Below are 12,771 nucleotides of genomic sequence, written 5' to 3' on the forward strand. Positions count from 1 at the left end.
CCCCAAAAGTGTTTTCACCACACTCTTAAAAACACCAATATTCACATTGAAGAACCACTTTGGGTGTTTCAGAGTACTTCTATTCTGTTTTAAAACATTGTGCATCATAAGACTTACATTGGGTTTACATTCAAAAGCCCCAAACATCAGTGTGACTGTTAATGATTTACTTGACTAAAACAATGGTGTTGTGATAAGAGGGAGGTGGGTGGATCTGTGTAGTAGCTCGAGATTGAAGTGAAAGTGCTTTGTGCTCTGCAGTTGAACATCGCAGCAACCCTAGGACTGAGGTTGTGAGTTTGCATCCACGTGAGGAAAACCCAATTCAAGGAGGCTTAGGGTTCTAATGTGTGTTGTATTTTAGAGTTCTTATCTCTCCGTGTTGTATCTGTGTGCCTGTCTGTGTTTAGGGCTTTAGAGTATTTACATAAAGTATCTGCAAAGCCACAGGTGTCTGGATGAGAAAGATAAAGTTCAACATGCACACACACACACACACACAGGGGGTTAAAGAGATTATTCAGGATTTTGGCAAAGAGGCCTTTTATCTACTTCCCTAGAGTCAGCTGAAATCAGATTTTTAAGTCTCTTGTGTCCAGTATGAAGTAAGTTAGAGGCGGTTTTGCGAGCTAATGCTAACTAGCATTAGCGCAATGACTGGAAGTTTATGGGTATCTGCTAACATGCTAGCATGTACCCATAGACTTCAATGACTGGAAGTCTATGTGTATCTGCTAGCATATACCCATTGATTTTCAGTCATTGCGCTTGCGCTAGTTAGCAACTTCCATCAAACTGCACGCAGACACATAAAAATGATATCTATGACTTCACCTGGCTCTGGGGAATTTATTTTTGAATTGAACCTTTATTTACTAGGAAAGTCAGTTAAGAACAAATCATTTTTTTACAATTACGGCCTACGCTGGACGATGCTGGGCCAATTGTGCGCCGCCCTATGGGACTCCCAATCACAGCCAGATGTAATATAGCCTGGTTTCGAACCAGGGACTGTAGTGAAGCCTCTTGCACTGAGATGCAGTGCCTTAGACAGCTGCGCCACTCAGGTCTTCCACTCAGAAGTAGATAAAGGCCCTCATTGCCAAAATCGCAAAGTATCCCTTTAAGATTTGTTGCTCATCAAAACATGTAATGTTATTCAGAGTCTCCCCATAATTTATCCATGTTAGATTGGCTAGGCTTGGTCACCTGGGGCAAAAGAGGAAGCTTATCAGCTTCTTTCCCTGTTCCTCTATCTGCCTGGCCTAGTTCACAATGTGCTTTCTTTTTACACACACACACACACACACACACACACACACACACACACACACACACACAGGGCATTGAGTGTGTTATGAAGCTTATCACTGTCCCTAAGGGCCTGGCAGCGACATCACAGGCTCAGATATGACTGAAGCCACAGACACAGACGTGTGTGTAATAGAGGAACCTTGGGATGGACTGTGTCATGTCCCAAAAGGTCTGAAAAAACTCCTTTTGTCACCATTGTGTGTGTGTATGTGGGGGGGACAAGTGCAGGAGCCATTTAACAATATTGGAACATACAGAGAGAAACAGAAAACATGGAGAAGCGTTACCCAACATTCTAAACCAGCATAATACAAGATGGCAGTCTGGCAGACGCACAACGGAACATTGGTCTCCGTGGTGACCGCTTTTCCCGCGTTATAATAGTCCTCCTCCGCTCCCTCCCTTTCTCTCAGGAGGAAGTGGAGCCCACAGAAAGGGTTGTGCTTCCTGTGCGATAACAGCCTCAGTTGCATCTTGCTCTCTTAGCCGTCAAGCACAGACACGCACATGCTGTCAGCTTAGAACAGGAAACCCACATTGGGCAGTATGGAGGAGGGGGTTGAACAGTCTTGACTACCAACAGACTACCAACAGGCTTTCCTCTCCATTGTGACCAGTGCTGCCACAAGTGTCAAGTATCACATTACACCCTATGCTATGCAAGCAACAACACATATCGCAACAATATCTGCTGAACACAAGCAAAACAGAACAGCAAATGGAGACATTTTCTGTTTGGCATTCCCAGAAGTCTCCTGTGAAAACATATTGGCATTCAAAATGCATAGGCATATGACTACAGCATGCATGCCTGCCCTGCGAACAGCTCTTTGTCTCTCTAGGGAAGCCTCCTCTCTCTTTCCTTCTCCTAAAGGGTTAAGGGTAGAGTGGGAGGAGATCAGGTAAACGCAGGTGTGTAGCATAACAACTGTGGTCATGGTGCCTGTCACCGAGCTGCAACCTGAGAGAGAGAGAGAGAGAGAGAGAGAGAGAGAGCGCAAGGGGACATGGTAGACCAGCAACATCAGAAACAGGATTTTCTGGTGCTAACAGCAGTCAGTAACTGCCTGAAGAGAAGAGGACAGGTGAGTAAACGTGTGGAGAATATGGGTGACTGGGTGAGTGAACAAATAGGGAGGTGAGTGAGTGGAGGCGAGTCAGAAAGAAACAAGAGGCATACAGGACTGTGTGTGTGTGATCCTATCTAACTGACATCATGGACAATGCCTGGCGTGAATGCAGAGAGGACAGGCCAGGGCTGGGTTATGGTTGGGGGTCGTGTCTTTCAGACACAGTGATGATGGTTGTATAAGCACATTTCTGTGGAACAACAGACCAAGTATATGTAACCTAATGATGTAGGACGAAGATGTCAATTTGTCAGATGTCAAACTTGTTTGTTGTTTAACAACTAATCCCATATGTGTGAAGATGTGGAAGAAATCCTAACGAGATTAAATACACGTCAAATACACAGTCAATCATTATCTAGCCCCTTTTGTGATTCCCCCACCCTTCTCCCTGTAGTAATCTAACCCTGTGTGTCTGTCTGTTAGTTCTGTGCTTATCTCTCATAGCAGCTATTCCAAACACATTCCTGGCATACTGAACCAGAGGAAAAACACTATATCTTGAAATGAGGAGTTTCCTTTCACAGACACACGACACAGACACACCCTAACGCAGATGCCCATTGTGCGACCTGAGCATTAGGACCTCTGAGCAGACACAGCTGCTCGTTTTTGCCTCCCCTACCTCCCTTCCACACATACAGTACACTCATATAACACACACTCATGACTCACTCCGGAAGCTTCTTTCCTGTTGCTGGTTTGGCTTCTTTGGAAGGGGAGATAAGAAAGGAGAGAGAGAGAGAGAGAGAACAGAATAAAGAACGTGATAAGAGGAAGGTATATAAATAGTTGCTGGTTGTAAGAGGCCTTGGCTCAGCTTGGCAGACATTGTTTTTGCCCTGGGTCTTCCTAACAGACTGTTGTTCTACCAGCATAGTTTAGAGAGCCCTGATCATGTGATCCTGTTCATTGTCTGCACTTTGCTCAAGGTGTGTGTTTGATCCGAAAGAGTGTGGCACATGTAGAGTACATGTAGAGTTATCATGCCCCGAAGAACCTTCTCTAATGTTATTTATATATTTTTCTATTTCCATCCCCCCCATACCCCCACCCCTCTGTCTCTGTTCCCTTTTCGCAGGTTACGACCACAGGACCGTTGGCGGCCTACACTTCCTCATCGAGAATAGAAACCGTGAAGAAGAGAAAACAAGTAACTATGCTCTTGTTCAGCATTTCATCTACGGACCGTCTACTGAGGAGGCCTGCAGGATTTTATCTCGACAATAGCAAAGCCAAGCCAACACTCAGTCTTCTGAGAGATCTAGCCACTGCGCTGGAGTGAGCAACTGGTTAGCTAGCCGGCTATTTAATTTAGCCACTTTAGTCACTGTGCTGTTATTCAGCCATGCGGTAGAAAGTCACTCATCCTCAGAAGGACCTGTGAAAGACCACGGACACAGAAAAGGACGGGGGGGACTTACTCTGCTCTGGAACTTATGAAACACAGAACCTGTGATTTGACACTTCTAACTCATATCCGGTGCTCTGGGACCTAAAAACGTAGAGGGTGTGAAACTGTTTGGACGTCTAACGTGGAATGCGAGGATGAAGACATCGTAGAGCTGCCTTCAGAGTCTCCTGGGATGTCTGCCATGCTGCAGCAGACGGAACTCATCTTTGAGTATGCCAGCGACCGCGTGAATAACGGACTACAGGTGGGAGCGACCGTGTGTGTGTGCGCGTGTGTGTGCGCGTGTGTGTGTGCGTGCGTGCGCACGCCAACAGATAAAGCATCAACGCCTCCTCTGGAATCGCGCGTCAATGTAGAACCACTTGGGGAATCAAGTATCAAAGTGCAGACGAGCTGTATGAACACAGTGGTAGAGTCGAGACATACGGTAGCCAAGCATGACACGATGATGACGTCAGCCGTGGTTATTGAAGCATCCCACGCCAATGTCCATTAGGAACACACAGCTATTTTTTAAAAACAACAGCGAAAGTAGTCTGCTCACTTACATTTCTCTATCACCATATCATCTAGTCTCGTTTCACTGTATGTCTGTGTACTACAACCTCTGCCTAGAGGCTGGAACCTTAAGGCACAGATGTTAGTACACTTTCCCTTGAACTGAGTTTCTGGTAGCTGTACCCAATACCCCTGAATTGATTTACAATATCAAACACTTTGAAAATATTGGAATTTATATGCCCCTAAAGCGTTGGATAGAATGAATTAGAACGGAATTAAAGGGAATGACAGATCATTTGTCCCTCTGTGTTGCAGCTGGACGAGCACTTGGCCTCTCCTGCGGTGATAGTGGAGCAGGTCCCACACTCCCACCTGCTCTCCTACTCAGGCCTGGCCTGTGAACAGACACACACAGACGACCACCTGCTAACAACAGGTAACAACACATGCACACACTTGCCCTGCTCTCATAAAGGGAAAGGGAAGGGCTGGGATTGAGCTGCTGGGCTTTCTTGGCATCATCAACAGCACTTGCAGAGACAGAAACAGGCACAGAGGACTTAACATCGTTTTGTAGTACTTTAGGAGGCCTATGTTCAGGTAAGATGTTGGCGGTTAGTGTTTAGGGTAAGGGGTCTGGCGTTTTTTAGGATGTGGGTTTAGGCTCCACGGCTTCATTCAGCTCCTGAGAGAAACTGTCAGTGTAAAACAGGAGGGTAATATGCACATAAGTACCGGTGCCCCAAAAATTAAATTCTTGTTAATTCTTGCACTGTCCAATTTACAGTAGCTATTTGATTTGATTTATTACAGTGAAAGAATACCATGCTATTGTTTGAGGAGAGTGCACAATTATGAACTTGAAAACCAGTTAGGCACATTTGGGCAGTCTTGATGCAACATTTTGAACAGATATACAATGGTTCATTGGATGAGTCTTAAACTTTGCACATACACTGTTGCCTTCTAGTGGCCCAAATCTAAATTATGGCCTTTCTCTTGCATTTCAAAGATGATGGTAAAAAAAACTGGAGAAAACTGTTTTTTTTCTTGGTATTATCTTTTACCAGATGTAATATGTTATATTCTCCTAAATTAATTTCACATTTCCACAAACTTCAAAGTGTTCATTTTCCAATGGTATCAAGAATATGCATATCCTTGCTTCAGGTTCTGAGCTACAGGCAGTTATATTTGGGTGTCATTTTAGTCGAAAATTGGAGAGCGTGAAAGGGTCCGATCCTTGTTTCTAACAAAGCTTAAATAAATACTCTAGCCAGCTGTCTCTGCTCGTGTTGATGAGGGGACTGTAAACTGTCTGTGCACATGCGTACTATGGTTATCGTATTTGGCCCAATCAGAGGAGTTCTCAAATCCAGGAAGTGAAACAAAATACGTCTTCTTGTGGCTGCTGCAGTTTTGGTAAAGTTGATAATCATGTGGCTCTTTGCAGTGAAACAGTTCGTGGAAGTAATTAATGAGTAGCGAGGATCTTAGTCTATGCAAGTAAGTTTGGGACAAATTGGTTTTGTAACTTTACTTGTCTACTCCTGTAACTGTCTAGCTAGTTAGCTAACCTAACTTTGAACTACCTAATTTAGCAACTAACAACGTTAGCTTCTTTTTTATTTTCTACTTTTAGAAGCTCACTGTCAATCGTTTACCGTGGCATGTTGCAACCTTAGCATCATCTCTGTTAAAGCTAGGATTTGCCAGTTTGCGAATATACAGTTAGACTTTCGTTGTGGAAGAAAGATGGGCTTACTAACAGTGTAGTACACGGTTTCCAAAAACTCTGTGCACAGTTTTGCCCTAGCACTACACAGCTGATTCAAATAATCAACTAATCATCAAGCTTGGACCATTTTTATCCGCTGTGCAGTGTTGGGGCAGAAAAACAAGACGTGCAACCCTTTGGGTCCCGTGGACTGAGTTTGTGAAACGCAGATGAAGTAGTTAGCTAGCCGCCTTGTTTATTCCCGCTGTCCCATCACTAGGGGTTGGCCTACAGACAGAGCCATTAGGTCATGCTGAGGCATCACACCGTTTCTCTCGATATTGAGCTCCCCTCGTCTCTCTCCATCTCTTCCCTTTACCCCTGTTCTCTCTAACCAGTGGAGTGCAGTGAGAGTGGAGATGAGGAAACCATGGAAACATTGGTGGCAGCTGAGACTCTCCTCAACATGGACTCCCCCGAGTCCCTCTCTCTGGACCAACAGCACTACAGTGAGAGAGAGACATACACACACATACACACACACACACACACAGCTAGTTTTAGCTAGCAGCTCAGTGAGTAACGTGTCTTGACTCTGTCTTTGTGTGAACTTCTCAGATGTCGCTGAACATTTAGCTTGTTGACTACCGTCACCATGTTTCTTGTCTAGGGCAAACAAACATCCATATTTCTGCACTGATTTGGAGCAGATGTTGACATCCTGTAATCTAATGGTCTCCTTGTAGACTCATTCATTACGCTCTAAGCGCTAACAGTGTGTGTTTGTCTCCTCCCCTCTAGCCCAGCTGTACGTTCCCTCCCTGGGTGATGTCATCACATCGCCCGTTACCCACCAGTTGATGGTGTCAGTAGAGGACATTGTGGGAGCTCTGGGCCAGCCGCAGTGGGTCACGCTGCAGAGGGAGACTGTTGCCGAGCAACCGAAGAAGAGAGGTCAGACTGTAATTTGACTTATGTCATTATCTGGCCATGTTTTCAAACTATAAATTGTAATCATAACCTTAGCACATATGTCTGCTCATCAGTTCTGACAATATTACTTATTTTGTGCTGTTTCACATTTATTTTTATGGACTGCTGTAATTTACAATGTCAATTATGTCATTGTCACAGTAAAATAAAAACTCTTATGTGTTTCAGGTAAGAAATCCAAAAGGCCTGAATCTCCCACACCGGACATCACATTCAAGAGGGGAAAATACAGCAAAGGTACACATACACACATATACACACATACATACACATACAACAGAACACTCAATCTCACCTCTCATTCACCTGTGTTTCAGGTAACACTCTGTATCTGTGGCAGTTCCTGATTGAGCTTCTTCAAGACCGACAGGCCTGCCCCCGCTACATCAAATGGACCAATCGGCATGCAGGGATCTTTAAGCTGGTCAACTCTAAGGCTGTGGCCCGACTCTGGGGCAAACACAAGAACAAACCAGACATGAACTATGAGACCATGGGCCGAGCTCTCAGGTACGCTGTAGTTAACTTACATATTATTATTATTCATTTTAACAAAACTTAACTTTCTATCTGTGGCCCTGCAGGTGTGTATCAAAGCTGACCTCTCTCTGTCTCTAACAGGTACTACTACCAGCGTGGGATCCTGAACAAGGTGGAGGGCCAGAGGCTGGTGTACCAGTTTGCTTCCCTGCCCAAGGACATGGTCTTCATCAGTGGTGATGAAGACCAGGAGGACCAAGGCAATCATGAGGACGGTGGAGACGTTCCAGATGACCCAGAGGAAAGTCCGCCCTCCAGCGACCAATCCCTGTACGATTTAGCGTCCTACGAGCATTCTTTCCCTCCTCTTCCCCCCTCCTCTAGACCAGGTTACCAAAGGTCCAGACAGAGCAGCTGTAGTCCGGCAACAGCCCAGTGGCACCAACCCGGCCCAGAATCCGAGTCCCGATCCCCAGCCCAGCGCAGAACAGTTCTTCGACCACTGGGAGGCAGTCTGATCCAGCAGCAGCACCTGCCTATAGTCTCAGCTGAGATGCTGCGCACCCTGCAGAACGTTCAGTCTCTGCAGACCGGTCAGCACGGGTCGGTCTTCAGAACCGCTCAGCTGCTGGGGAGTATGTGTGAGAGACAGGCTGCTACTGCAGAACAGACCACCAGTCAGATAGTGACTCTGCAGTTACAGCCCGTGACCTGCCCTGTCAAGCAGGGGAAGCTGGAGGTTAAGACAGAGGAGGCCCCCAACTCAGGACTGACCAGGGAGTAGGATGCCCCGAGAAATCTGATCAGTGTCGGTCGCTGTCATCTCCTCATAGTCAAGACAACTGTAGGGGACAGTGATCGAAAAGGGGAGACCTCTGAGAACGATGATGGACAGATGTAATGTAAATTTGATATATTTTACAGATGTGACAGATCTGTATAGTCTTTGTCTCTTACATTCCCTTATGCACCAGAGCCATTTTTCACAGAGAATTAACCAAACTGTCTTCCATGTTGGCGCCAAGCACTCCATGACGATCACATTCTAATAGGCAATCTAAGTAGAGTGTCATTGTCTTTCAACTCTTGGTACCAACATGGTGGCCATTCGAATTCTCCACCAAAGACGATAGACGAGCACTGGAATGGACAGCCACTCTCTGCACAACATCCCGCGCTTCTCTCTCTGTTTGCACTTCAGCTCCACTGAATGCACGGGAGCTTGCACACTGCTTTTGTTCCCCTCTCTATTTTCTTTCCTCTGCCATGATCAAAGCTTTGCACGAATGTTAACTCTTCACGAGCCATTTATTTGTCCCCGCTCTTACTCTCGCCTACCAAAAGTGCCTAAAATCCTCAAACAATTCTGTTCCAGCTTTCACGAAAGACGGCCTTGGTCTGTAGCCCGCGAGCTACTGCATATTGCGCCTAAAACATTGTTTTATGTCTGTGACACTTGATGATCTTCAACACACACTTCACACTGTCACTCACAACAGTAGAAGACACACCATCGGTGCTTGTGGTAAACGTGTCGTAGCTGATCTGTTCCGGGGGGGTACATTCCATAGAGATTGTTATGACGGTTAACTTTCCAGTAACGGCTACAGGCTTTACGTTCACGTTTTCCGGATATAATACAAATCTAAATCAAAAAGGGTTTTCTGTGTCATTTTTTTCAGCACTACTGTTGGCTTTGAGATGAAGACGTATTAATGTTGACAGGGTGCCTGATAACTTCTCTCCGGGGTTTTTTTTTTTTTTTGGAGAGCGTGAAAGTACTTCTGCCGGAGTCGGTAATGTTCTATCGACACTGATCTAAAGTCAGTTTTGTGGTGTTCTCTGGTGATTATTTGGAGATGGTAAACTGATCCTAGATTTGCCCCTATGGGCAACTTCTACCCAGTGCCCTTCTGATAGACAGTCCTGTTAGCATTCCAGATCTGAATTCATGATGTGCTGTAGTAGCGATGACTGTGCCTTATTGGACCGTATATGCCTTGGTTTTTTTGTTGTAGTGTGTGTGTGTGTGTGTGTATATTTTGTTTTTCCATCAGTTGTCTCAGGTTTGTATGTGTTTTATATTTCTGCACACAGTATACATGGTCCCAGTTCCCAAACGTTCTAACTCGTCTGTAAAGAGGTAAGATGATGTTGCCCTTTTGGCCTAGACTGATCTATGGTTAGTTTTGCTGTTCCTACCAGGATCCTCTATCTAATATGCCTTGCAAAGCGGTAAGACCTTGGCTCCTAATAAAAAGCTTTTTTTTTTCATATGCAATCTTTTCCTTTGATAATATTGCCTTGTGCTGCTCTGCTTTAGCTGGACGGCTTTGATATATTTGTTATATTGTGTGAAGAAACATGGTTAAAATGTCATTGTGGAAATGCTGTACCAGGCTTTTATACTATCAATCCATTTATTGATGTTCATTCTGATGTTCTCATGCAATTTATTATACAGAAGTAGTAGATAAAGGAATTATTGTTTTCATGAAATAAAAGTTAACATTTGAAATGAATCCTGGTAGTTTTTTGGCAAACCTTAAATGTTCCTCACCCGCACAAAATCCCTGTGTCTGTGACGCCTACCGTTTGGTGCAACGCGAGCATGGTGAAACTGAGAAGACATTGTCCTTTTGCGTTTTGAAGCAGAGTCTTTACCTGATAATCATGTTATCCAGGGAGAGCGTTTGTGCTGAACCCACTATGGTGTTTCCAATGCCAAGCTCATGGTCATGTTGCTGCAGTTTGTTGGAGGGAGGTTCTGAGATGTGAGACGTGTGCAGGATGACAAGGGACTGTGTAGTATCGGTGGAAAAAACCATTGTGGGGGTGCCATGATGCTGGGGATCAGAAGTGCCCAGTGCGAGAGAGACAGGTTCAGGTTGCCAGGGTCAGAGTAGAACAGAAGGTGTCGTGTGCTGAGACAGAGAAGAGAGTAGAGGACGATGGGTCAGGTGTAAGTAGTAGGCCTATGACAATATTATGAATTTGTGCTTCAGTAAGGTTGACTTGTTAGCATTCATTGCCATGGTTATAAACTGTACTGCAGAAATGGAATGTCAATTTAGTTATGAGTCATTTAGCAGACACTCTTATCCCGGGCGACTTAGTTGGTGCATTCATGTTGAGATAGCTAGGTGGGGACAATCACATATCATATGCACAGTAAGTACACTTTTCCTCCAAGTAGCTATCAGCAAAGTCAGAAAGGGGGGGGTGGTGGGGGATTATTTAAGATACTCTTTGAAGAGGTAGTGCTTTCGGGAAGCTGGGCAGCGACTCTGCCGTCCTATTTTCAGGGGGAAGCTGGGCAGCGACTCTGCCATCCTATCTTCAGGGGGAAGCTGGTTCAACCACCACCACATTGGGGTGCCGGGACAGAAAATAGATGTGGTGGCAGTTGCAGAGAAGCACTTAGGTGTACGAGGTTTTACTGCAGAGTTACAAGGTGTGTTGAACAAAAGGGATCAGTTAGGGTCAAAATCAAATCAAATAGTTTTAGTCACATACACATACATTCAGCAAAAAAAGAAATGTCCCTTTTTCAAGACCCTGTCTTTCAAAGATAATTTCACAGATCTTCATTGTAAAGGGTTTAAACAGTTTCCCATGCTTGATCAATGAACCATAAACAATTATTGAAGATGCACCTGTGGAACGGTTGTTAAGACACTAACAACTTACAGACGGTAGGCAATTAAGGTCACAGTTATGAAAACTTAGGACACTAAAGAGGCCTTTCTACTGACTCTGAAAAACACCAAAAGAAAGATGCCCAGGGTCCCTGCTCATCTGTGTGAATATGCCTTAGGCATGCTGCAAGGAGGCATGAGGACTGCAGATTTGTCCAGGGCAATAAATTGCAATGTCAGTACTGTGAGATGCCTAAGACAACGCTACAGGGAGACAGGATGGACAGCTGATCCTCCTCGCAGTGGCAGACCACGTGTAACAACACCTGCACAGGATCGGTACATCCGAACATCATACCTGTGGGACAAGTACAGGATGGCATCAACAACTGCCCGAGTTACACCATGAATGCACAATCCCTCCATCAGTGCTCAGACAGTCTGCAATTGGCTAAGAGAGGCTGGACTGAGGGCTTGTAGGCCTGTTGTAAGGCAGGTCCTCACCAGACATCACCGGCAACAAGGTTGCCTATGGGCACAAACCTACCGTCGCTGGACCAGACAAGACTGACAAAAAGTGCTCTTCACTGACAAGTTGCTGTTTTGTCTCACCAGGGGTGATGGTCAGATTTGCGTTTATCGTCGAAGGAATGAGCTTTACACTGAGGCCTGTACTCTGGAACGGGATGAATTTGGAGGTGGAGGGTCCGTCATGATCTGGGGCGGTGTGTCACAGCATCATCAGCCTGAGCTTGTTGTCATTGCAGGCAATCTCAACACTGTGCGTTACAGGGAAGACCTCCTACCTCATGTTGTACCCTTCCTGCAGGCTCATCAAGACATGACCTGCATGACAGTGCCACCAGCCACACTTGTTCTGTGCTTGATTTCCTGCAAGACAGGAATGTCAGTGTTCTGCCATGGCCAGCAAAGAGCCCGGATCTCAATCCCATTGAGCACGTCTAGGACATGTTGGATCGGAGGGTGAGGGCTAGGGCCATTCCCCTCAGAAATGTCCAGGAACTTGCAGGTGCCTTGGTGGAAGAGTGAGGTAACATCGCACAGCAAGAACTGGCAAATCAGGTGCAGTCCATGAGGAGGAGATGCACTGCAGTACTTAATGCAGCTGGTGGCCACACCAGATACTTACTGTTACTTTTGATTTTGACCCCCCCCTTTGTTCAGGGACACATTATTCAATTTCTGTTAGTCACATGACTGTGTAACTTGTTCAGTTTATGTCTCAGTTGTTGAATCGTGTTATGTTCATACAAATATTTACATACGTTAAGTTTGCTGAAAATAAGCGCAGTTGACAGTGAGAGGACGTTTCTATTTTGCTGAGTTTATTTAGAAGATGTTATTGCGGGTGAAGCGAAATGCTTGTTTTCCTAGCTCCAGCAGTGCAGTAGTATCTAATCATTCACAACAATACACAAATCTAAAAGTAAATGAATGGAATTAAGAAATATATAAATATTAGGACGAGCAATGTCATAGTGGCATTGACTGAAATACAGTAGAATAGAATACAATATATACATATGAGATGAGTAAAGCAGTATGTAAACATTATTCAAGTGA

At 45.1% G+C, this 12,771-nt stretch overlaps 1 protein-coding gene across 3 annotated transcripts; it reads left to right on the top strand.

Moving 5' to 3' along the window:
- Positions 1–2,234: 2,234 nt before the first annotated feature.
- Positions 2,235–10,071, top strand: LOC112226680 (ETS-related transcription factor Elf-1). Of its 3 annotated transcripts, none has more exons than XM_024391157.2 (8): positions 2,235–2,399; positions 3,526–3,597; positions 4,675–4,795; positions 6,475–6,585; positions 6,878–7,030; positions 7,238–7,306; positions 7,387–7,579; positions 7,691–10,071. In XM_024391157.2, the coding sequence occupies exons 1-8, from the start codon at positions 2,322–2,324 to the stop codon at positions 8,331–8,333; spliced, it is 1,440 nt and encodes a 479-aa protein (XP_024246925.1). In that variant the 5' UTR covers positions 2,235–2,321; the 3' UTR covers positions 8,334–10,071. The 3 variants fall into 3 exon arrangements, with proteins under 3 accessions (XP_024246925.1, XP_024246926.1, XP_024246928.1); XM_024391158.2 differs by lacking the exon at positions 2,235–2,399 and adding an exon at positions 3,236–3,376 and having other exon boundaries at positions 3,526–4,102; XM_024391160.2 differs by lacking the exons at positions 2,235–2,399; positions 3,526–3,597; positions 4,675–4,795 and adding an exon at positions 5,488–5,865.
- Positions 10,072–12,771: the final 2,700 nt, after the last annotated feature.

This window comes from Oncorhynchus tshawytscha, linkage group LG28 (genome assembly GCF_018296145.1).
Source record: "Oncorhynchus tshawytscha isolate Ot180627B linkage group LG28, Otsh_v2.0, whole genome shotgun sequence".
NCBI lineage: Eukaryota > Metazoa > Chordata > Actinopteri > Salmoniformes > Salmonidae > Oncorhynchus > Oncorhynchus tshawytscha.